At 41.6% G+C, this 26,866-nt stretch overlaps 1 protein-coding gene across 3 annotated transcripts in view; it reads right to left on the minus strand.

The window, feature by feature from the left end:
• The window catches only part of TTC17 (tetratricopeptide repeat domain 17), a 150,517-nt gene that overhangs the window by 25,531 nt on the left and 98,120 nt on the right, over nt 1-26,866 (minus strand). For 2 of the 3 annotated variants that reach the window (XM_062196281.1, XM_062196280.1), the window contains 5 exons: nt 15,247-15,506; nt 14,678-14,831; nt 10,890-11,010; nt 8,253-8,412; nt 6,598-6,681 (listed from right to left, as the gene is read on the minus strand). In XM_062196281.1, coding sequence (XP_062052265.1) covers nt 6,598-6,681; nt 8,253-8,412; nt 10,890-11,010; nt 14,678-14,831; nt 15,247-15,506 — 779 coding nt within the window. The other variant, XM_062196282.1, reaches the window with a different exon arrangement.

Below are 26,866 nucleotides of genomic sequence, written 5' to 3' on the forward strand. Positions count from 1 at the left end.
TGTGGCACACCAGGTAAGCCACTGCCTACAATGCTGGCATCCCACACGGGGGTTGGTTCAAGCTCTGGCTGCACCACTTCCAATCCAGCTCCCTGCTAATTTGCCTGGGAAAGCAGTGGAAGGTGGCCCAAGTTCTTGAGCCCCTGAACACCTGTGGGAAACCTGGATGCAGTTCCGGGTTCCTGGCTTTGGACTGGCCCAGCCCTGGCCATTGCAGCCATTTGGGGAGTGACTGGAAGATCTGTCTTTGTCTCTCCCTAACTGTGCCTTTCAAATAAATAAAATTGCCATAGGATTGCTGAATGCCTTATATTGTCTTGCTTTTAAACTAACAGAGTACTTATTCTTCATATCAATGTAGGCTGTGTTTGTGTGTGTGCAGCAGATTCATCTTTTAATTCAAAGGTCTGCAGATGAAAAGAAGTTGTACCCGAGGAGCCTCTTGCATAAATACAAGCAGACTCTGAGCCTGATGTCAGAACTGGATGAGACTTCGGGGATCTTGGCAGGGCTGTGTGTGTGTTGCATGCAGGAAGAATTTCAACACACCTACAAAGGGTCTTCAAAAAGTTGATGGAAAATGCACATTATGAAAAAAATGCATGGATTACAAATTTTTTTTTTTTTTGCAATAAAATGAATTTATCTTTAAATTCCATTTATCACGAACTTCCTGAAGTGCCCCTGCGTGGGAAGGATGTTATCTTGTCTGTCCAGTCCCAGCTGCATGAGTGACTTTAGGTGAGGTGGGCACATCTTGAGGGCTGGCTGACAGAAGAACTGTGAACAGATGGCTGCTGTTTTACACCACCACATTCTAGAGCTGTACGCCATGATGCAGCAAGATTGAACTGAGACAGAAACGACCAGTTTCCCTTGGGCTGCTCTTAAGCTTCAGGTTCTCAGTGGTTTTAGTGAGACGTACCTGGGTGTGATCTTATTTGCATTTGTGCTGCTTGGAGTTTGCTGAGCTTCCATTTTCCATCCATTTTGAAAATTCAAAATTCTTTCTCATTTCTTCTAATATGGTTTCTGTCATACTCCTTCTTGTCTACCTCTGAGATTCTAATTATATGCATATATATGTTGGAATTTCACCACCATGTTTCCTATGTTCTTACCTGTTTTTTCTTACTTTTCCTCTCCTTGGTTCAATTTACATATTTTTCTCATTCACAAAATCTGAACTCTGCTGTATTCAACATCACATTAGAATGTCTGATACCTCCCCCCCCTTTAAAGATTTATTTATGTAATTGAAAGGCAGAGTTAACAGAGAGAAAGGAGAGACAGAGAGGTCTTTCAGCCACTGGTTCATTCCCCAAATGGCCACAATGTCTAGAGCTGTGCCGATCTGAAGCCAGGAGCTTCTTTCTGGGTCTCCCACGTGGGTGCAGGGGCCCAAGCACTAAGGCCATCTTCTGCTGATTTCCCGGGCCATCAGCAGGGAGCTGAATCCTAAGTGATGCAGCACCCAAATGGGATGCTGGCCCCGCAGGTGGAGACTTAACCTACCGTACCGCAGCACCAGCCCCAACTGTGATGACTTTAAAGTCCTTATCTGCTAACCCTGTATCCGGATACTCTGTGCGTCTGCTCCTCTTGACTGCACTTGCCTGGCTGTCAATCACATGACCCTGCTTCTTTGAGCTGTATTCAGTCCTTGTGTACTCAGAACCACAGAAACCACAGAGGATGCCACACTTCATCAGGGCGGTTTCTCTTGGGCACATCAGGTGAGGGTCTGACCCACTCACTCCTGTCAGGTACTCATCTGGGTTGTGGCTTGCTTGCAGTTCAAGGACTTTGTCTTAGAGGTTCCCAACCCACCTCAGTCTCCCATATGCAGCATCAAGAAAACTCCTGAGGGCAAGACCAGCCATGGGCTGCAGGCTGGCTGCCGCCTGGCATCCTTGTTTCCTAAGCAGTGTGTGTTACTTCTCTCCACCTTCTTAAAGTTTTCAGCTGAATTCCCCAGGCTCCTGTGTGGCCTTAGCTGTCATTAAATGTTCCTTGGAGAACAACTAGCCATGTGTTTTCTTTCCAACCTGTTAATCCTACCTTGAGCAACTGCTAAAAGCTTCACTGGTTTCTCCTTTCCCCAGCATTGGCCTTCTCCTTGGGCTGAGCCCAATCCCTAGCACATACCCAGGATCAGTTAAGCGCTCCCGGAGGGGAAAGACAGCTGACAATCGACAGTTCACCTTGGGAAGGTGCTTCTGTCACTAGTAATTTAGTTCTTTCATATTTCGTTGCCTCCATAGCTTTCTGATACCTTTAGAAACATGATTTTAAAAGTTTATCTGATTCTTTTTAAAAAGTTATGGCAATTCACTGACCTTTCTTGGCTTATTATATCCCAACTGAGATATTAACTCTGTATCTGCATTAATGTTTAATCTATTAGCTCACTAAATTCTCTTATTCTTTTGGGTTTTCCAGACATATGGTCTTATCATCAGGCATCCTGAATACACCTGTCTTCCCTATCCACATCAATGCCTCTAAATGCATGCTGAGTAGTAGCAAATACACTGGACATTCTTGTCTTGTTTTTGGCTTTGGTGGGAAAGCATCTAGAAGGTATCTGGAAGCGTCGTGGCCTTTCTACTGAGAAAAGGAAGAGAAATATGCACCAGTTCTTAACTTTAGAGTTAATGCGGCAAGTCGGTGTGTCCATGCATGTATGTGATTCTGATCCCCCCCCCCCCCATCAATATGAAGATTTATATGAATGGTTTTTACTTTTTGCATTCTGGCCAGAGAGTGCTAGTTTTATTTTTCTGGAATTTATCTGAATTTGTTCACTGCTCTGACATGATCAAGTTTCATGAATATTCTAGTTTCAAACGAAGAAAAGATATATTTTCTATTATTAAAATTTTGAGTTTTATATGTTTAACAAGATCGGTCCTACAATTACACTTTAGTTTTTTATATCCTTCTTATATTTTTTGTCCATTATTATTATATTATTATTAATGGTGAAAAAACAGATATTATTTTTTAAAAAATATCTATTTATTTTATTTGAAAGTCAGACTTATAGGGAGGGAGAGGCAGAGGCAGAGAGAGTTCTTCCACCTGCTGGTTCATTCCCTAAATGGCTGCAACAGCCCGGGCTGGGCCAGGCCAAAGCCAAGAGACAGGAGCTTCATCGGGGTCTCTCATGTGGGTGCAGGGGCCCAACAGCTTGGGCCATCCTCCTCTGCTTTTCCAGGTGCATTAGCAGGGAGCTGGATTGGAAGTGGGGCAGCTGGGACATGAACTGGCACCCATATGGGATGCTGGCACTGCAAGCGGTGGCTTTACCTGTCGTGCCACAGTGCCAGTCCCGAAACTCTATGTATTGAGAATTAGCCAGCTGAACTCAGTTTGGAGGATCTCCATAATTTTGTTGGCAATACACAAAGCATCATAATCGGGGTCCCTTCTCCTAGTTCAATGTCAGAGTCTCTTTACTGCCTGTTTGGTCTGGTGCTTGCTGGCTTTGACATCCACAATAAGCACACGTGTGGTGTTGCCTTCTGTCTTCTTCATGGCACACTCAGTGGTCAGGGCCTAGTGGTGAAGCTTGTTTGTCCTGGGGACACTTCCAAGGACATCAGAACTGTAGTGTCTGTGGCTGCTGGAAGGTGGGTGAGCGCAGTTCTTTGTTTTGCGGCTGGAGATGCCTCTCAGCACTCTGTTACTGGCTTTGAAAGCCTGTGCTCTGGCTTGAGACTTGGGAGAGGCAAGAGCTGCCTTTTACCTTTTTTTTACTTTTAATTGTATATTCTATTTTCTCTGAATCTCCTTTAGTTTCTGCTTTATGAAATTTTTGTTTCTTAGTTAACAGGTAAATAAATATTAATAAATTATTATTATTGCTATTTTAAAGATTTTATTTATTTATTTGACAGGTAGAGTTATAGACAGTGAGAGAGAGACAGAGAAAAAGGTCTTCCTTCCGATGGTTCACTTCCCAAATGGCTGCAATGGCCGGAACTGCGCAGATCTGAAGCCAGGAGCCAGGTGTCTGCTCCTGGTCTCCCATGCGGCTGCAGGGGCCCAAGCACCTGGGCCATCTTCTACTGCTTTCCCAGGCCACAGCAGAGAGCTGGACTGGAAGAGGAGCAACCGGGACTAGAACTGGTGCCCTTATGGGATGCTGGCACCACAGGTGGAGGATTAAACTAGTGCGCCACAGTGCCAGCCCCCCAATAGCAAATTATTATAAAACAAATATTGCGACTTCATGGTGAACTATTATATTTGGTAATACAAAATTTATTTCCTTGTCACTTCAAACTTTTAGGTATTTTTAGTAAACTTATGTAATTTGTTTATCTGAGACAGATAAAGAGGGGAAGAGAAAAAGTTCCCATCTTCTGGTTTACTACTCAAATGCCCACAATGGCTGGGGCTAGGCTGGAAGCACAGTCAGGAGCCAGGAACCAAATCCAGGTCTCCCAGGCAGGTGGCATGAATTTAACTACCTGAGCTACCCATGGTGTGCACTGGCAGGAAACTTGAGTCAGCAGCCAGAGCTGGAAATTGAACCCAGGTGCTCCGGTATGGGGTGTGGGCATCTTAACTGCTATGCCAAATGCCTGTCCCAAGTTTTTTTTAATCTTAATTTTATCTTGCTAGGTCTGGAGATCAAAAACATGTCGTATCTATCATTTTTATAAGTTATATTAAAAATAGATTTAGTTATTTATTTGAAAGGCAGAGTGACAGAGGGAGAAAGAAGTTGGGAGGAGAGAGGCAGATTTGTTCACTCCCCAGTGGCTGCAAAAGTTGGGGCTGGGACAGGCTTAAAATAAGAGCCAGGAACTCAATCTGGGTTTCCCTGGTAGGTGGTGGGGACCCAAATACTTGGGTCACCTTCCTCTGCTTTTCCAGGTGCATTAGCAGGGAGCTGGATCAGAAGTGGAGCAGCTGGGACACGAACCAGCACTCATACGGGATGCCAGTGTCACAGGGCAGCGTTTCCACGCCGCAATGCTGGCCCTCATCAATTCTTTTTAAATCTCTGTTTTACTTCACTTACTTTTCTCATTTCTACCCTGTAAATCCCTTTCTGTGCTTGCACTACATTCTCCTTGTTGCTCCTTCCAATCTGTCATTATTTCTGTGATTACTGTTTCTATTTGTTTCTTGTGCTTCATAAGCAGGCTGAGAATACCTCATCTGGAAATGTGGAATCTCCAAAATACTAAAGGTCTGAGTGCTGACACAACACCCTAGGCAGAGAATTCCACCCCTGACACCATGTGATGGGTCACAGTCAGACACTGGAAATGTGGCGTACAATTACATTCAGGCTTATGTGCACAAAGTGTATATGAAACATAAATGGACTTCATGTTCAGACTTGGGTTCCACCCTCAAAATAGTGCATTTTGTATATGCAAATATTCCAGTATCTCAAAAAATCTGAAGTCTGAAATATTTCTGGTTTCAAGAATTTCAGATAAGGGATATGCAATCTGTATTTCTGTTTTTCATTCCTGTTTTTACATTCTTTGCTCTACTCTACTTTTTAAAAATATTTTAGCTTCATGATCTTTATTCAACAAGGTAACTGTTCAGTATGATTTTTAGATTCACAAAGGGAAGTTTAGTTTGAATTGCAAGCAGTTCCATGGTAAGATTTTTCTGCAAAGTGTTCTTTAGTAAGTTTTGCCTTTCTTTCTAGTAGTTTTCTTCCATTTTAATTTCAGCGTCGTGTCTGCTGTTTTTATTACTCAGGACTGTGGCTGGCCAGGCCACCTGTAGAAAGTTCCTTCAGGTAGTGGACTTTTGCTGATGTTTTCTGAACTTGCTATCCAGCCCTAGCTTCTGCTTCCAAGTCATCCTGAGTGACTTCTGGGTCTATCTTAACCATGTTTGGGAATCTTCACCTTTCTGGACTTTGGGATTGTTATCTGTGCCCTAACTTAATTATAAATTGATGATGGCTTCTCCATGTGTGGCATCCTGATGAGGAAGGAGGCTGCTATCTCACACTAATCCTGGAAATGAGCTTGTTCTCTTAATTACTGCATTACCTCTCAAATGTTATATGATAATAAAGAGATTCTTAGCCATAAAGTAATTGATTTAAAATAAAAAAAAAAAACCCTCTTTACATTTCCAACACACAGAAGTAGATGAGTGTTAGAGATTCTCACTGTATTTTTTTGTAGGCTCTATTGCAGTTTCATTAATATCTGGTTTCATGATTTCAACGGAAAAGGTTTCAAAGTATGTTCCCCATCCACCATCCCAAAACACCAAATATTCCTTATGACCAGAACAATGTCTAACTTATTTCACACAGAGATTCCACGGTTTCCAATACCACCACCCCAATATACTGTTAGAGTAGGAAAGAGAAAACTGCCTAGGAAAGTTTCACCACAGAAAGTAAATAAAAAGAGGCAAACAAGAATACTAACCAAGTGATGGAAAAGGGATTGAAACATTCCGAGTGGGGTTATTTCACATTACCCCTTTAGACATCAAGTAGTATGTGACGAACAGAAGAGGCTGGAGTCATTCGGGGACAACTAATCTAGAAAAGACATAGAAGGCAAACAGGAGTTTTCAGCTTTCCTGTGGGGGACTTACCTTTTCCAAAACTTTGGCAATTCGGGTGCCAATTTGTTCAAGTGACTGCTGTGGATACTGGTCTTTGCCAAGATTCTGCAGTACCTGCAACAAGAATTACGGTGGATCAGAGGAAGGAAAGGTAGAAGCTGCTGACACTGAGTTGAGCCGATACAACAGAAGCATCTGCTTTTCTGGGACAGTTACTGGGGGCTTCTTGGGGAGGCCATCTGTGGAAGACACACCTAAGGCTGCTTTACTTTCCCCTTAGCCTCTCCCACTTCACAAACAATCAGACGTGTAAAACACATTCACTAGAGCAACATTAGGAAAGAATAAAGGAAGAAAGAAACACTTATTTGTAATCTCGTTGCCCACATGTAACCACTGTTAATACCTTCTTTTTGTCTTTCAGATTTTTTCTATGCATACACACATTATTTTTCTCTCAAAATACAGTACTACAAAACATACTGTTTCCTAAGTTTTCCCATAACACATTCGCAATATTGCTATGCCAATAAAACTATTTCTACTACATCTTCCCTAATGGTGCCACTGTATACTATTTCACACCTATACCAAAATTTATTTACCCACTCCTCTACCAGTGGACATCTGTGACATGTTTCTCCAAGTCTTGTCCTAGGAATCTATTTGCTAGAAATGCACTAGGTCTGCCCTCTTCCCCTTTCTTCTTCTTCTTTATTTTTTTTTTTAAAGATTTATTTTGTTTATTTCAAAGGCAGAGGTAGAGAGAGAGGTAGAGATGGAGAGACAGGTCTTCCATCTGCTGATTCACTCCCCAAATGGCTGCAATGGCTGGTGTAGAACTGATCCAAAGCCAGGAGCCAGGGGCCAGGAGCCAGGAGCTTCTTCCTGGTCTCCCACATGGGTGCAGGGACCCAAGGACTTGGGCCATCCTCCGCTGCTTTCCCAGGCCACAAGCAGATTGCTGGATCTGAAGTGGAGCAGCTAAGACTCAAACTAGCACCCATGTGGGATGCTGAGGCTTCCGACCAGGGGTTTAACCTGCTGTGCCACAACATCTTCCCTGCCCCCCTTTCTTTTTAAGAGTGCGAATAAGAGGATTAATTGTCCAAACATTTCTATCAAGAGCCTCTATGTCATAGAAGGGCAGACCACTACCCACTTGAAGGGTAAATCAGAGTTAGAATTTCATAGTTAAAAAAAAAAAGATTATATTTAGTTCCAGGGCTTAAAAAATATTAGGCTTGGCCCCAAAGCTACCCAGAAAACAGTCAACTGAAAAAAGGCAGAAAAACCAGCCCCAGTCATTTGTGCTTTCTGGTACCAGCTGCATTGTCATTGAGTCTAGAAGTACAACAGTCTGCGGCTAGAGCTGTGGCATAGTGGGGAAAGCCACATATGGGAGCTGGTTCGAGTCCCAGCTGTTCCATTTCCAATCCAGCTTCCTGCTAATGCACCAGGGAAAGCAGCAGAGGAAGATCCAAGTGCTTGGGCCCCTGCACCCACGTGGGAGACCCAGAAGAAGCTCCTGGTTCCTGGCTTTGGATTGGCTCAGCTCCATTTAGGGAGTGAACCAGTGAATGGAAGACCTTTCTCTCTCTCTGTAACTCTGCTTTTCAAATAAATAAATAAATCTGTAGGGGAAAAAAAAAAGTACAGCAGGCCAAGCAAAGCTGAGCACTCACCTCTGTTAACTGACTCTCACCCGTGTAGTGCAGGCTGGCTCGGTTTGAGACCCCGTGCAGGTGGTCCAGGGTATGCATACTTGTGGGTAGGTTGCCGTTGCAGAGGGGCTCCATCGCTGGCTGCTGTATTGGGGTGGCAAAGTCTATGTGTTCTGTGATGCTGAAAAATGGAGATTACCACATTAAAGGTGGAAAATGTGGGTGGGGAAGAGAAAGAACATTAGCAATCAGCTGATCGTCACTTCAATAAGCTATCCCTTTCGCGGTTTCTATCTTTTTATTTTCCTTTATGCACAGAAGCATCTTTCTCCCTACAGAAATATTACTCAAAGTTCAGAGGATAAATACAGATACAGCTGGGCATTATGTCTGTGTATAAGATGTTGAGCATGTGCGATGTGCTTTTGGTGCAGTGGTTAATACGCTGCATATCAATAAATATCCACACCCCATATCAGAGCGCCTAGGTTCAAGTTCCAGCTCTGTTTCTGGTTACAGCTTCCTGTTGACACGCCCCCTGAGAGGCAGCAGTGCTGGCTCCAGCGCCACCCATGTGGGAGACTTGGATTGAGTTTCTGGCTCCTGGCTTTGGCCTGGCCTAGCCCTTGCCAGCAGATGAGGGAGACCACTGTCTGTCTCTCTACCTTTCAAAAAAAAAAAAAAAAAATCTCCTTTCATGTATTTCCCACTAGGCACAGACTAAATATTATATAGACTGTCATATGCACTAACAGTATCTCCAATTTCATTCCCAGCTATGTAATAAGTTGGACATGCATTATGCAAACATCCACTGACTCGCTCACTCACTCAACTGATTTACTCAGAGCCTATTATGTGTCACATACCGTATCTAAAATAATTAACAAAACTCAGTCCCTGTGGTTAGTGGTGCTCATTGTCTTATGGGGCACCTATTACAGATGAGGCAGGTTACGACAGACAGAAACCTAGCACACCGACAGTACACCACAGCAGGCTATGTATTTCTTCTCTGTTATGGAGAAGCGGGTGGTTAGTGAAGGCTTCTCTGAGGAAGGTACGATTTAAGTTGAGGGGTTGGTGTTGGCGTAGCAGCTAAGATACTACTTGGGGGACTGGCATTCCATTCCCAAGTGCCTGCATCTGAGTCACAGCTCTGCTCCTGATTCTAGCTTCCTGTTAACACAGATACTGGAATGCAGCAGGTGATGGTTCAAGTAGTTGGGTCCCTAACTGCACTGAGTTCCTGGCTTTGACCTTGCCCAGGCCCTGCTCTTGGCAGGCATTTAGGCAGTGAACTAGATGACGACAGCTGCGTGGTTGTCTCTGTTTCTCTGCCTCTCAGATTAAAAGGTGGGAGGGGCATTGTGGCCCTGCAAGTTAAGCCACTGCTTGCAATGAAAGCATTCCATATTGGAATGCTGGTTCAATTCTGCTGCTCCACTTCTGATCCAATTTCCTACAAACGTGCCTGGGAGAGCAGTGAATGATGGTCCAAGTACTTGGGCCCCTGCCACCCATATGGAAGACCAGGATGGAGTTCCTAGCTCCTGGCTTTGACCTGGCCCATCCCTGGCTACTGTGCCCATTTGGGGAGTGAACCAGTGGATGGAAGACTTCTTTCTCTTTGCTTCTGCCTCTTTCCCTCTGTAACTCTACCTTTCAAATAAATAGATCTTTACCTCCCCCTGCCTCCAAACACACACACACATACACACACACACAGTGAGAAGTCCAGCTAGGGAGTTCTTGAATGAACCCATGTGTAGATGATGTTGTTCTAGTTTGAGGAGGCAGCAATGGAGATGGAGAACAGCACATGGAGTGGAAGCGACCAGAATTAGTTAAGGGAGTGGGGTTTGAGGGATCTCACCTAAGCACTGCCGGAGCTGTGCACCAAAAATAAGAAATGGGCAAACAAAACGAGTCATTTTTTGGATGGAACACTGGCAAGAAAATTTTGAGTTTCCTTTTCCTGAACATGAGGTGCCAGAGAGAGTTCTAGATTGAGAGATCAGGTAGATAACTGGATAAATGGGTAGAAGGTAGACCTTGGGAAAAGGTCTGGTCTTGAGATCCAAATTCAGGAGCTGTCAAGACGCTGGTGGTGACTGAGGCCCTGGGAGCAGGTCAGGCCGACTAGGAGTGATTACACTGTGGGAGGCTTACTGGTAAGTCCTGGAGAGCTCTCAGCACTTAAGGGCTAGGAAAGGGGCCAGCAAGAGGATGAATGTCCAGGGAGGAAAACAGCTATCACAGAGGCACCCTTGCTTGTTTTGTCTCCTGGCAGGTGTTTGGAAATCTGGGTCTGCTCAGCTTCCCCTACAAGCTCATGCAGTCTACGAGAGCCCATAGGTTTTGTGCTTCTAGAGAGACCCAGTCTTTAATTCAAACCGAGTGAGTAATATGTGTCTTCTGGAGAGCTCACAAAGTGTGGGTGCAGGCACCGGAAGGGGGACACATCCACCAGCCTCTACAGCGGGTGGAGTCCACCTGGGGGCTGTGCTCAGCAAGGGTCATCCTTTGATCCACCAGCTCTAGGAAGGGGGACACGTCTACGCTGCTGACAGAGATGGCATCCCTGACGTCAGCTGATGCCCAGGGAGCTCAATGGTACAGACAGGCCATGAAGAAGGAGAGGTTCGAGATACTCACTCGATGTTTTTTGAAGAAACTGCAAGCCAGGTGCTCACGATGGCAGTCAGCTCTACCCAACGGAGTTTGAGGCATTCGTCTGGGCTGGGCCATCCCAGACTCTGGTAGTCACGTTTTTTTCCTGGAAGAAAAGTATGTCACAGATCTGCACCACTACCAAGGAACAGAGCCACAGTGCCGCGTGCCCTGGTGACTGCTTCACCCAGACTGTAATATTTGGTGATGCCAGTCATTTTTCTAGTCTTCAGAATGTTCACCGTCTACAGATCTCATTGAAATCGTCTCAGTTATGGCAACGGGAATAAAGATCATCTTTGAGTAAAGCCTTATTCACCTTATAGATGGTGAAGTAAATTGGATTTGAGACTAACATGAAACAAGGGTTAAGCTATTCTTCAAAGTTAACACTTTGAAATTTCACTTCCTCTACATTTTGATTTTATAAGGACAACTCTTAGCAGAAACATTTATCACTAAAGCAAGTTTTCTACACTCAGCACTATTGACATTTCCTGCTGCGTAGTTCTTCCTCGTAGGGACTTGCCCTGTGCATTGGAGGGTGTTTACTGGCATTGCTGGTATCCACCCACTAGATGTCAGTAGTACCTGTCCCTAGATGTAAAACCAAAAATGTTTCTAGATAGTGCCAGATGTCCCCCTGTGGGCAGAATCACGCCATGCAGAAAACTACTGCTAGGAAGTAACGATGACAATGAAAAGTTACCTTTTTTTTTTAAGAGCAATTACTGTGTGTTCATTTACTGTGCTAAATGCTTTACATTCATAACCTTATGAGATGAGTTTAAATTCTCATTTCTCAGAGGAGAAAAGAGAGGCTCAACAAGGTTAAGTGACTTGCCCGAAATTACCTGGCTAGCAGGTGGCAGAGCTGGGGTCCAGATCCAGGTCTGTTGGACTCTAACACGCATGCTCCCAGTCGCCACCCTATTTAAAGTTACACGGGGCTTCAGACTCTGATTTCTCATATCCTTCCCAGGTACTACCTTTTGGGTCTAGGCCCTCTACATGGACCAAGTCCTCAAGAAAAGAACTAAGTCTTGCCTGGGAAGGGATCTTCTGCAGGAATTACAATAGAATGGAAAGGTAGGAGAACTTTAACTTTTTATTCTGTAGGACTTTACTAACAACAGAAAACTGTTTGAGGTACAGGCAGAGGTTTAAATTTAGATTTTAATAAAATAGACGAGAATAGTTTGGAAGTTTCAGATTAACCCTGTTTAAATTAATAACTTAAATAAACCATAAGTTTCACAATAAAGCTTTTATGTTTCAGAAATTTGTTTGAAAAATATTTATTGCGCACCTATTGTAAGGGGCTAGGAACGTTAGGATGCTAGGGATACAGACAGGAATAATCAGGTGGCCTGCTCTTGAGCTCACAGTCTAGTGAGGAAGGTAGACGTTAACAAATCATTATAAATACAACAGGAGACGTGGAAGACTGCAGGTGTAGAACAATTGCACAGAGGTAAGAGCAACTATTTCTGCTTGAAGATAACAAGGATGACATGGCACTTGAGTATGAAGTTTTAGCATGAGTGGCATTTTAGCACCGCAGAGGTGACATAAGGGCATTCCAGACAGAGGGTACAGCATATGCAGTGGCACAGAGTTAAAATAAAAGCATGGTTGGTTCAGAGAATGGTGCTGAGAGATGCTGGATTGTACGCCACACTAGGAGGTTTGGACTTTATCCTGCAGGCAATGGGAAACTTCGAGCCCACATCTCTCCATCTTGTTCACAAGGATATCAAAAGAGGCTCTGTTAAATGCCTTGCTGAAATCCAGTTACATTATGTCTATGGCACTTCCCTGGTCTTCCAGTCTAGTAGCCCTAACCAAAAAAGGAAATGAAATTAGTTAAGCATTATCAGTACTTAGTAAATCTACAATGGCTCTTAATGATCTCCACTTTTCCCCCATAGGCTCACAATGATCTGTTTAATAATTTGTTTTAGCATTTTGCCAGGATTTATCATGAAACTTATTAGTTGGTACTCAGCAGAATCCTTATTTATTTGAAAATTAGGATACTGAATCTCAAGTATTTTGCATCTCTTCCATCCCTTGAAACTTTTCACGGCAATGACACTAAATGGTTCCATGATCTCATCTGCAAGAATATTCAACACTCTACTTTGGTCCAACAACCTGAAACCATTTGAAATTGCTTAAGTGCTCACAATATTCAGCTTTAATTTCTACTTTTGTAAGATATTTTTAGTTTTTTGATATAAAGGGAATTAAGCTTATTATAAAATATTTATAAAATAGAAAAACCATACAGAAGAAAAAAATCATCCACAGCTCTATCAGCACCCAGGGATGATCATTTATGACATTTCTGTGCATTTCTTTCTAGATTTGTTTCTATGTGCTTGGTTATTACACCATATTTCATCAAATCTAAAATGTCATCAACTCTAAGGTGCACATTATTTTACACAATTTAAAAAAGAAAGAAAAGACTGGCAGTTACTATATAAGATATCATTAGCTGTAATATGTATCTCAATTCCAGAGATACTGAAATATAAAAAAAATGTAGCTGATGAAATAGAAAATATTTACTACTGGTACTTTACAAAAATTTATGTATTTTCTAAACACACTCTTCTTTTATACTCCACGTTAGAAAGTTCCTCCCCCCTTAACAACATCTATATTTTCTTCCTTTATGATGTTTAATCCACTGGAACTTTCATTTCCATAAGTTTTATAAGTTTGGACAACCTTTTCATTGACACCCAAGACAAACATAATACAGGAAATGCCACTTTTCTCGTGTAACTTGTTCATACATGCTAGCTTCCTTAAAGAACAGAGCTAATTCAAGTTTTTAACTTCACAGCCACGATAATATGTTCTTCTTGGTATCCTTGGTATTTTTTACAACTCACAGTTCATTCTGGGATTGAGCCAAGCCAAGCTGACCCCATTCTTTATATTTTATTTTGTGTCCTCTACTTTTAGCTTTGGTAAGGATTCACAGCAAATTAAACAAGACTTATTTTAATGCAGTTACTTTCAATTTTCAGTGCAGTAAAATTTCAGGACAGTAAAAATATCTTCATATTTAGTATTCTAAAAAGGACATAACATTTTAAAAAGGAATTCCATGACCACTATTTAAGTGGTGGAAAAGAAAGTCAGCTGAATGTGTGGCAATGGCCCTTAGCCTGGAGCCCAGAGACAGCCTTCAGAAAACTATGAGCCCTGAACGGATACGCTAAGCTTTGACGTACGTGGTTTTCTACGGGGAACAGTTCCAAAACATTTATTCAGAACTTTTAAACAGATACTTGACACACAAAAATTACTAGATAGTTCATGTTTACTGAGCCCTACATGTCCAGGGCACTTAAATCACTTTGTGTGTGTAAGGCCATGTAATCCTTTGAACTACCCTCAAGAGGAGATGTGAATATTTCCCCCATTTTATAAATAAGGCAAAAGGAGGTAAATGGCAGAACTGGTCTTTGAACTCCGGGAGACTGTCTCAAACCCACACTTTATGTATTACACTGGATTGTCAAGTTATAAATCCAAGGAATATTTAAGCTTAAGGCAGTAAGAATATAAGCCATATAGACAATGGTAAAAAGTCAAGTCAAAATAAACTTTTTATAATATCAATAAGTGCTTTCTTGTTCATTTTGCCCTTTTATCTTCTCATCTGAACAATTTCTAGTTATGAGCACATACTCTGAGAAATGAGACATTAAGTCTAAAAGAAGAAAACTGGCAAATTAAACATTCAAATTTACCTTGTGGCCCAGGAGATGCCACCTTGGGGCCAGTGATCTCCAGGTTTGTTTGGTAACGATGTCCATTTTCTGCTTGATTTGATTCCACCTTTTTCCCAGGAGTTTTCTTGTGATCTCCTTTGGGTTTCTTTACTCGTTTAACCTGGAATGTGATCTGGGAAGCAGAAACACGTTAGGGACAAATGAAACCAATTACTAAATCTGCTAATGACGGTGGCTATCAGATAGTCTTGTGCTAGGGTGAAATTCTCTCTGGTTTAATTCTTAGAGATTTAAATGAAAAAATGGTTAGTGAAATGAACAAATCTAGCATAGAAGCGTGTATAGAGGAAACTGAACAGAAAGATGTCTGAACCAGGCAGTTGCAAGCCTATAGGCTTTGAATACGGCTTTACACCCATCCCATTTCTTTCTGCTTCCCAGAGGAGCTGGCAATGCAATGTGAAGGCTGTCCTGGAGGGTGGGGTCAAGAAGGGCCACATTCCCAGCACAAAGTTCACGCTCCATGAACTAGGACCTTCTGAAACCTGCGCTACCATTTCGTGAGGACCGAGCTGACCACCTCTTACCCATTCTGTTGCTTCATCATCTTCACTTTTGCAGTCTCCATAGCAAGAGCTTCTGGCCACTCCGTCCTGGGGGCCTTTCTTCAGCACGCGTATCCCCTGCAAGTCTAGACGCCGCCCCTTCATCTCCAGTGCTCCACCAAGGCCTTCTAGAGGCCACGCCTGTTGAAATTCATCCACCAAGGCCAGTATCTCTTCTGACACCTTTGTTTCATCTGAATTCTCCATCTCATCGGAACCATTGCTCTCCTCAACCACTGTACCTGAAATTCAAGGGTCAGCACGTGACTAAGTTACAAAGTACTTGTTCAGGCATTTGAGATTCCAACTTGGCTTTTAGAGAAAAGTTTTGGCACTGTTCAGACACTTGTATAGTTCACCTTCAAGAAAAGTACCATTCAGCATCTTCAAAATTGATAATAAAACACTATCTTTGTCTTCTAGCTTTTCCCAAGGGCCTGGCTGAAAACAGTTATGTTACATATTATTTTTTGGAAGAAGAGCCCTTTAAAACCCAAACTTAAAACTAGGGGCTGACCTTGTGGCACACTGCATTAGGCCATTGCTTGCAATGACAGCATCCCAAAACGGAGTGCTGGTTTGAGTCTCAGCTACTTTGCTTCCAATCCAGCTTCGCTGATAATGTGCCAGAGAAGGCAGTGGAAGAGGCCCAAGTACTTGGGCCTGTGCCACCCTTATGGAAGATAAGGATGGAACTCCTGACTCCAGGTTTGGCTGGGTCCTGCAGGGACTGTTGCAGCCATTTGGGGAGTGAACCAGTAGATGGAATATCTCTCCCTCTCTGTGGCTCTGCTTTTAAAATAAATTAAGTAAAAAAACCCAACCAAACAAAAAACCCTAAAAACTTGTCAGCAGTGTCTCTCAACTCTGGTGGCATCTGCACTTCCCATCCCACCTTCAATTACAGAAAATGAGAGTCTGATGTCAGTATAGTGGTACTATTACAAATGTCTAAAGTTATTCTTTCTTGAAAAATCTATAGGACTCTTCCAATTGTCAACAAATGCCTATGAAATATATAGCAGTCTTTTCAAGTAAAAGAAACTTTCTAGGCTTCCTAAACAATCTGCTGATTTCTACTGCTTTTATTAGGACTGTTTTTATTTTTTTAATTGAGTTCTGAAACAAGGGTACAGGTTTGCCAAAGAGGAGTTCTAATCTTCAGTTTCTACCTTGTTTGCTACTATATTCTTAAAGCTCAAAGTTGTCAGTAGACATCCCAGAGAAGCAGCTGGACAGAGTTCCTACTAGGAACCCAAACAGCAACTGAATTAGAATTGCCTGATGTCTGACTTGTAGCAACTGAGCTGTTTCTAAGTCCTCTTCATCTTGTTTTAGGTTTCTTCTTCTTCTTCCTTCTTGTATGGCTACCATTGAATTCTTTATACCCAGACCTGAGACAGGGAAGGGTTTTTGATTATTTGGTTCCAGTGGGGGGGGGGGGGGGGAAGACTTAATAAAGTGCCTTTTGGCCAAAAGGAGGCCACAGGTAACTGCTTACCCAGGGTATAGTGAGACCTGCACAGGGATGCTGTATTTTGTAACTTTGACTAATTGGAGAGCGTTTAGATTGTTCACCAGTAAAGAGTTCAGCAAACCCAGTTTCAAGGTTACAGCTTCCCCGCACCCTGCCATATGGTGACACCAAAACACCTTAGCAGGAAGGACTTTCACTGATGGAAACCAATATCCAAGGAGGAGAGGCTATGGAGCTTGCCGCAGGTTTGTGCTGTGGTCGCCGTCGGGCCTTCCCAAGGCTGCTGGTTCCTAAAGAACACCGCTAAGTATGTATGTGTTCTTATATTCTCTCCTCAAGGGTGGGAAACGGGCAGGTCACAAAGCTGTTGAGTTAGAAAAGTAATCCAGTCTTTATTTATTTAGCATTCTGTATGTCTAAGCTGTACAGAAAGCTGTGCTGGGCAGGAGCAAAGAATATGAAAGTTCTTGAGGAATTACATAGAATTTATTTATAACCGTAATTTGGAGACACAGAGCTAGCTACATTAAACGAGAGACAAAATACTTTTTCTAGAAAAAAAATTTTTGAGTGCGAGCACAACATGCTTCTCAGAGGCAGGAGTCAGAACGGAGAACAGGGGAGTCACTCCCATGGTAACAACATTTTAAAAGAAGTACACGCACAGACTCAGGAACCCACACACGTCCACATAGGGCAAGGGAGCCACGGGGGAGGGTGTTTCCAGCTTCAAATTAATGAGGACAAAGAATGTGCCTTGGGGCCTCAGCAGACAAGACGCTTAGGGAAGGAGGGTGGCGTTACGAATGTCTGTCAGGAAGACAGTTAAGCGGGAGAAGAGCAAGATGAGGGTCATACTCCTGAAAGTCAAAGGCTTGGAGTAGTAACTCAGGCACAGGAAGAGAGAGGACGGAGGACAAAGAACCAGTTAGAAAGGCAGTTCACAAAGTCAGTGTTGTGGCACTGTTCCAACTGCAAGTTCCAACTGCTCGGCTTGCAATCCCGTTCCCTGCTGGTGTGCCTGAGAAGGCAACGGAAGGAGGCCCAAGTGCTTGGACCCTGTCACTTACATGGGGAGGCCAAGATGGAGTTCCAGGCTCCTGGCTTTGGCCTGGTCAGCAGCCATAGCCATTGTGGCCATGTGGGGAATGAGCCAGCGGATGGAAGATCTCTGTCTCTCCCCTTCTCTCTGTAACTCTGCCTTTCAAATAAATAAATCTTTAAAAGGGGGGAAGGGGGGAGCGGAAAGAGGTATCATCCATCCACTGTTCAATCCACAAATGGCTGAAATTGCTGGAGCTGGGCCAATCTGAAGCCAGGAGCCAGAAGCTTCTTTCAGATCTCCCATCCGCAGGCAGGGGCCCAAGGACTTGGATCATCTCTGCTGCTTTTCCAGGGAGCATTAACAAGGGGCTGGATCAGAAGTGGAGCAGCTGGGACTTGAACCAGAGCTCATATAGGATGCTGGCACTGCAGACAGTGGCTTTACTCATGTCATGGGACTAAAATAGTTTTAAAAATTAAAAAAATAAGTAGTTCACAATCTACAGGTTATACAAGATAATTTCATAAAGTTAACGGGAAAACTGAATCAAAAGACAGTTTGCATCTTCTACAACTTTTTGATGTGCCCTCATTTGAAGTTGGCTATCTTAGGGTGAAGGTAAAGGGAATTTGGAAAAAGGGAGGAGGAAGAGGTATGTGACAAAATTTTAATGCAGAAAAATCAGTAACAGGGCAGAATCAAAGATGGTGTTAAGATTTTATAGTTCAATATAAAAGTGGGGTTTTTATTCTGTGAATATAGGCTTAGATTCTGTGAACACGAAAACAAATGCTGTTTACAAAGAATGGAATTAGTCGTGGGCAACAGTATAATGAGATGGGATTTTAGACACTCATTTTTAAGATCTGTTGCTCCTTGTTGCTCTAACAATGTGCTGAGGGCTTGGGACATAAAAACCCATGGATACTGGTCAAGGCTAGAATGGATGGAGAAGTCTATCTCCAGATACTGTCCTACACGACTGTCCTGGAAAGCTGGGAATACAAAAGTCTGGTTTGGTGAGAGATCTGGATTGTAAAGGGATCTCAGGTTTTAAATTATACTTGGAGAAAGAAGGGTAAGTAAGTGTTAGACTTGCCGCTTGTGGGACAGATGGCAATGATGCAAACTGAACCAGACTGAGACTCCCGTATCTATTTTTGCTTTATCTTTACCATGTACCATTTTCACACTGGAAAAAAAAAAAAGAGAATAAATATTATGAAGGTGAAGAGAATGTGAGTAACCTGTCAAGAACAGCAGGGATGAGCAGATGTGCTGAGAGATGGAGATAAACATGTATAGTACTAAGCAAGACAAAAAGTAGCTCAGTACAACCTGCCAGTGTTCTAAACACTTCTGGAGAGTCCTATTTAAGTCTGGGCACCTCAGTTTAAGAGGTGCAAAGAAGAGCACGTTCATTGGTGAAGTACCTAAACCCACATTAAATAAAGGACTGAGGAAACCAAGAGTGACCCAGTGCTAGGCAGAGTAGATGATGCATTGCATAAAGTTAGGCTTGAAAAATATCTCACTGGAAAGATTTTTGAAGATTTACAGACAGAGTGCTTCAGAGATGGTAGAAGAACTAGAAACCATTTATAACGGGACTAGTTCCAGGAAATGAGGGCACTCAGTTGACGGGAAGCAAAGGCGTGGAGCGGAGTGGAGTGGAGTGGACAGGAACAACAGCTAAGGTAATGTGGTATTAATGAGAAATAAGACTGAATTTGTTAGTTTTGTAAGGCAAAACTAGAAATGACAGGTCATACTGTAGCTCAATATTAGAAAATACTGGAATCAGCTGAAAATAGAAGGGGTTATCCAGGGAGAGAATGAGGGAGGTCACCACGCTGAGAATGGAAGCAGAAGCCAGTCAGGGACTTGCTGGAGCCACGTCTGTGAGGGAGGAGATGTCAGAAGAGAGGTTTCAAGAAAAGTTTTAGCGAGCAGAGCATGCCAAGGTGAGTGCCAGCTTCCAAACAAAGCGGACTGACAGTAAACAGAGGTAGAGCTCATGCATTCAAAGAGACAGCTAGCAAAGGAGAGGCCTTCCTTCTAAGTCTGACTCAAACACTCTTCCAGAAAGTCTGGCATGACTTACATCAACAGGTTCAAGTTCCTGATGTGGTTTCTGAAGGCAAGCAGGGCACATTGTACCTTTAATAATGGCACCACAGAGAGAATATATCCTTAAAATATGTTCTCACAAATAGAGTATACTGAGGAATTAGACAAACAAGGTTACAAATTAGGGCTCTCCCAATGTAGGGCCTCAGGAAACTCTGTCTTCAGTTCTAGTGGTCTCTTTAAAAGCCAGTGATCTGCCTGAAGCCAGACGGTAAAGCTGCAGATTTGCATATACAGTGGAATAACATTTCAAGCCAATCATCAGAAAGCACAAAAGGCTCCGAAGCAATCACTCAGACTGAGACGGGCAGGGAAGGGATTCACTGCTGAGCAGACAATAACTCTGAGTTTTCAGTTGCAGAGTGGCGCCCTTCCTCCTTTTAGAGAGGTCGGTATAGCAAGGGAAAACCGAGAACACCAAGAAGATAACCTAGAAAGCGAACAGGGACTCTTTTCTGCAACAGCTCATGCGAGGGCTCCCTCTACTCAACAGAGGCTTAGTTACTAAGGAGATACTATGGACGCTGGCTTCGCAGCAGCCGCCAGACTTATGTAGCAGGGTCAAGCCTATGTTTGTAGAAGTGAGCCTTTACTAGGTTCCAATTGTATACTAGGCATTAATTATAAATGCTTTCCTAAGTTATTTTATTTAACTACTGAACACCATTCTGCCGCTTTTTGTTTTTGGTTTATTTTCAACAAAATGAGGTAGAGAGGGACCAGCATTTGGGCAAAGTAGGTTAAGCCACCACCTGCAGAGCCAGCATCCTATATGAGTGCCGGTTCGAGAGCCAGCTGTTCCACTTCCAATCCAACTCCCTGGATTGGAAGTGCCAGAGAAAGCAGCAGAACACTGCCACTAAGAGCAGCCTCTGCCACTAAGAGAGGAGACCCAGATGGAGTTCCTGGCTATTGGCTTTGGACTGGCCCAGTCCTAGCTGCTGTAGCCATTTGGGGAGTGAACCAGGAGATGGAAGATAGATCTCTCTCTCTCATTCTCTCTCTGTCACTCTTTCAAATAATCTTAAAAAGAAAAAAGAAACAAGATAAAGAAGGCTCAGAAAGATTATGTAACTTGCCCAAGATTTAACAGCTAGTAGATGGTGGAGCCAGGATATAACTATAAAACCTATGACCTCCTTCCACAGCTAAGGTTTTCTGGGGATGAATTCTAGATGGGTGATTTTCATGTTAATCACTGACAGAATGTACACCAGCTTTGTACACCTGTAGCACTACGAGGAGTCTGAAAAGGACATGTATATGAAGCAGTCACACACACACTCTTTCTCTCATATACACATATGCATTTTTGGTCTAAGGTTGCCAAATGTGTATTTTTGACAAAGACTGACCTTTATTCTGAGACCATCTTTGTACCTTTGACGTTAAAATACTGCATTTTATAAAATAATGGTAATAGTTCATGGCAATTTTCTTTAAAATGACTGTGTTGATTACAAAAATAAAATGTTAACCCATCAAAAACCCCATTTCTGAGAACAGCAGGTAAAATGTCATATATATGGAACTAGAGGGCCTGAGGATTAATTCTAATTATGCCATATACTGAAGATCTTATGCAAGCAACCTAACTCTTCTGAGTCTCAATTCTTTCATCCATAGGATGTGCTTAATAATATCTATTACACAAGGCTAAAAGATAACTAACACTTTGTGAATGACAAAAATATAGTGATTGTTATAACATTTGATTATTGGAAAGAATTTAGCTATTTATATTTCTTCAAATTTTTCCTCAAAAATAACATTTCTCAAAATTCTTTAATGCCTATGCAAGGCATTTAGCCAACAAAAGAAATTTTTCTGGTTGTGATAACCTTTCCATAGGAAGCCTACTGGTATGAACATGCTAACTTCTATGCTAACTATCGTCCCATGGACTTGTCAGCATCTAGGGAACAAGAAAAAATGCACTGGGAGAATTTAGACACAGGCATAGATTGAATAAATGATCATAGGAATACTTAGAAGTAATCAGAAGCAAATCAACAAATTAAAAAAAAATCCATACATGAAGTGAATGAAAATTTTCCCATGAAATTGAGATTTTAAAGCAAAATAAAGTGAAATATTGGAAATGAAGAATTTAATACATCGAACAAAAATTGTGGAGGAGAGCCTTAACAACAGACTCGGTGAGGCAGAATAAAGAATATCTGAGTTAGAAGACAAATCTCTGGAAATTTTATAGTCAGACCAAAAAAAGAAGAAGAAATTAGAAAACTGAAAAACAGTCTTGGAGGTTTATGGAATACTATCAAATGACCTAACATACAGGTCTTAGGAGCTCCTGAAGGCGTGGAAAGAGAGAATGGATTAGAAGGCCTTTTTAGTGAAATAATAGCAGAAAACTTCCCTGGTTTGGAGAAAGAAAGGGACATCCCAGTACAGCAAGCACATAGAACTCCTAATAGACATGATCAGAAAAGACTTCACCATGATATATCGTAGTCAAACTCTCCTCAGTAAAACATAAAGAAAAGATTAAAAAATGTGCACAATAGAAATGCCAGATTACTGTCAGAGGATCTCCAATTAGACTCACAGTGGACTTCTCATCAGAAACCCTACAGGCTAGGAGAGAATGGGAAGATGTATCCTAAGTCTTGAGAGAAAAAAAACTGTCAAATCAGAATACTATACCCTGCAAAGTTCTCATATGAAGGTGAAATAAAGACTTTCCATAACAAACAGAAATTGAAAGAATTTGTCACCACCTGTCCAGCCTTACAAAAGATACTTAAGGATGTGCTACACACAGAAACATAGAAACATGGTCATCACTATGAAAGAAGGTGAAGGCAGAAAATCTTCCAGTAAAAGTACAAATGAAATCCAAAGTAAACAATAGGAATATTTATGGAAAAATTACAGATCCAAGTTGTTACTTATCAATAGTCACCTTGAATGTAAATGGCCTAAAGTCTCCAGTTCAAAGATACAGATGAGCTGCATGGATTAAAAAAAAAAGAGCCATCTATTTTCTATCTACAAGAAACACATCTCAGCAACAAAGATACATGCAAAATGAAAATGAAATGATGGAAAAAGATATTCCATGCTAACAGAAACCAAAAAAAGAGGTGGCGTGGCCATCCTAATATCAGACAAAATAGACTTTAATACAAAGACTGCTAAAAGAGACAAAGAAGGCCTCTATGTAATTATTAAGGGTTCAATTCAACAGGAAGATGTGACTAAAATAAATGTATATGAACCCAATGCCAGGTCACCTGGTGACTGAAAACTAATGTTAATGGATCTAAAGAGAGACACAGACTCCAATACAATAGTAAAGTTGGACTTCAATACCCCACTTTCAGCATTGGACAGAAAAACCAGACAGAAACTGGGCAAGGAAACAGAGTTAACTGACACTGTAGACCAAATGGACCTAACAGATATCTACATAACTTTTCACCCTGCAGTTGCAGAATATACATTCTTTTCACCAATGCATGATACTTTCTCTGGGGTTGACCACATGCTAGGCTATAAAACAAGTTTCAGCAAATTCAAAAAAGTGAATAGCATTCCATGCATCTTCTATGAAGATGGAAATCAACAACTCAAGAATCTCTAGGACATATGTAAACACATGGTGACTGAACAACATATTCCTGAATGAACAGTGGGTCATAGAAGAAATAAAAAAAATTCTGGAAACAAATGATAATGACAATACAACATTTCAAATCTTAAGGAATACAGAAAAAGCAATGTTAAGAGAAAAGTTTATAGCAATTGGTGCCTACATCAAGAAATTGGAAAGGCACCAAATAAATGAGCTATCAATGCATCTCAAGGTCCTAGAACAACAGCAAACCAAACCCAAAATTAGTAGGAGAAAAGAAATAATTAAAATAGAGAAGAAATGAAATTGAAACAAAACAAAGCAAAATAAAAAAATACAAAGGACCAGAGAAACAAAGAGCTGTTTTTTTGAAAAAATAAATAAAATTGGTCAACTAACCAAACAAACAAAAAAAAGCAGGGCGAACACCCCCAAATCAATAAAATTAGAGATGAAAAAGGAAATGTAACAATAGATACCACAGAAATAAAAAAGAGTCATCAGAAATTACTACAAAGAGCTGTATGCCAACAAATCAGGAAACCCAGAAGAAATAGATGGCCTCCTAGACATACTCAACCCGCCGAAATTGAGCCATGAAGACACAGAACACCCAAACAGACCAATAATCAAGATGGAAATTGAATCAGTAATAAATACCCTCAAAACAAAGAAAAGCCCAGGACCAGATGCCTTCACTGCTGAATTCTACCAGACATTTAAAGAACTAACTCCAATTCTTCTCAAGCTATTCAAATCAAAAGAAAGGGAGGCAATCCTCCAAACTCCTTCTATGAAGTCAGCATCACTTTAACTCCTAGACCTAAAAAAGATACAACAGATAAAGAGAACTACAGACTAATTTCCCTGATGAAAATTGACACAAAAATGCTCAACAAAACACTAGCCAATTGAATACAACAACACATCTAAAAGATCATTTACCCAGACCAAGTACAGGGACGGTTCAACATTTGCAAATCAATCAATGTGATCCTTCACATTAACAAACTGAAGAACAAAAACCATATGATTACTAATAGATACAGAGAAAGCAGTTTATAAAATGCAACACCCTTTCATGATGAAAACTTTAAGCAAATTGGGAACAGAAGAACATTCCTCAGCATAATCAAGGGAATTTATGACAAACCCATGACCAGTATCCTATTGAATGGAGAAAAGTTGGAAGCATTCCCACTGAGATCTGGAACCAGACAGGGATGCCCACTCTCATCATTGCTATTCAATATAGTCTTGGAAGTTTTACCCAGAGCCATTAGGTAAGAAAAAGAAATCAAAGGGATACAAATTGGGAAGGAGGAAGTCAAACTCTCCCTATTTACAGATGACATGATTCTATATACAGGGGATCCAAAAGACTCCACTAAGAGGCCAATGGAACTCATGAGAGTTTGTTAAAATAGCAGGATATAAAATCAATACAGAAAAATCAACAGCCTTTATATACACAGATAATGCCATGGCTGAGAAATAACTTATTTTAATATCAATCCCATTCACAATAGCTGCAAAAAATTAAATACCTTGGAATATAGTTAACCAAGCACATCAAAGATCACTATGATGAGAATTACAAAACATTAAAGGAAGAAACAGAAGAAGACACACATAAAAATGGAAAAAATCTTCATGTTCATGTTTTGGAAGAATCAATACCACCAAAATGTCCATATAACCAAAAGCAATTTACAGATTCAATGCAATACCAATCAAAATACTAAAGACATTCATCTCAGATATAGAAAAAAATGATGCTGAAAATCATATGGAAACACAGGAGACCTGAATAGCTAAAGCAATCTTATACAACAAAAACAAAGCTGGAGGCATCACAATATCAGACTTTAAGACATACTACAGGGCAGTTATAATCAAAATAGCCTAGTACTGGCATAGAAACAGATGGAGAGATCAATGGAACAGAACAGAAATACCAGAAATCAACCCACACATCTACAATCAGTTTATCTTTGACAAAGAAGCTAAAATCAATCCCTGGAGCAAGGACAGTCTCTCCAACACAAGGTGCTGGGAAAACTGGATCTCTGCATGCAGAAATATGAAACAAGACCCCTACCGTACATCTTACATAAAAATCAACTCAAAATGGATCAAAGACCTAAATCTATGACCCAATACCATCAAATTATTAGAAAACATTGGGGAAATCCTGCAAGACATTAGCACAGGCAAAGACTTCTTGGAAAAGACCCTTAGAGGCACAGGCAATCAAAGCCAAAATTGACAAATGGGATTACATCAAATTGAGAAGCTTCTGCACTGCAAAAGAAACACTCAGCAAAATGAAGAGGCAACTGAGAGAATGAGAGAAAATATATGCAAACTATTAAACTGATGAAAGATTAATATATATACAGAATATATACAGGAACTCAAGAAACTCAACAACAATGAAACAACCCAGTTAAGAAATGGGCAAAGTATTTAAATAGACATTTATTTTTATTTATTTATTTTATTTTTTGCCAGGCAGAGTGGACAGTGAGAGAGAGAGACAGAGAGAAAGGCTTCCTTTTCCGTTGGTTCACTCCCCAATGGCTGCTGTGGCCAGCGTGCTGCGGCTGGCACACCGCACTGATCCGAAGCCAGGAGCCAGGTGCTTCCTCCTGGTCTCCCATGCTGGTGCAGGGCCCAACGACGTGGGCCATCCTCCACTGCATTCCCGGGCCACAGCAGAGAGCTGGACTGGAAGAGGAGAAACCGGGACAGAATCCGGCACCCTGACTGGGACTAGAAGCTGGGGTGCTGGCGCCACAGGCGGAGGATTAACCTAGTGAGCTGTGGCGCTGGCTTAAACAGACATTTTTCAACAGAGGAAATACAAATGGCAACAGACACATGAAAAAATGCTTAGGATCACTAGCCATCAGGGAAATCTAAACCAAAACCACAATGAGGTTTCACCTTACCCTCTTAGAATGGCTTTCAAACAGAAATCAACAAACAATAAATGCTGGTGAGGATGTAAGGAAAAAGGTACCCTAATTCACTGTTGGCGGGAATGTAAACTGGTATAGCCACTGTGGAAGATAGTATTGAGTTACCTCAGAAATCTGAATATAGACCTACCAGCCATCCCACTCCTGGGAATATACCCAAGGGAAATGAAATCAGCATATCAAAGAGCTATCCGTACCCCCATGTTGATTGCAGCTCAATTCACAATAGCTAAGATATGGAATCAACCCAATTTCAGTCAACTGAGGACTGGATAAAGAAAATTATGGGAAATGTACACCATGGGGTACTACACAGGGGTAAAAAAATGAAATCCTGTCATTTGCAACAAAATGGATACAACTGAAAA

Source organism: Lepus europaeus, chromosome 7 (assembly GCF_033115175.1).
Source record: "Lepus europaeus isolate LE1 chromosome 7, mLepTim1.pri, whole genome shotgun sequence".
NCBI lineage: Eukaryota > Metazoa > Chordata > Mammalia > Lagomorpha > Leporidae > Lepus > Lepus europaeus.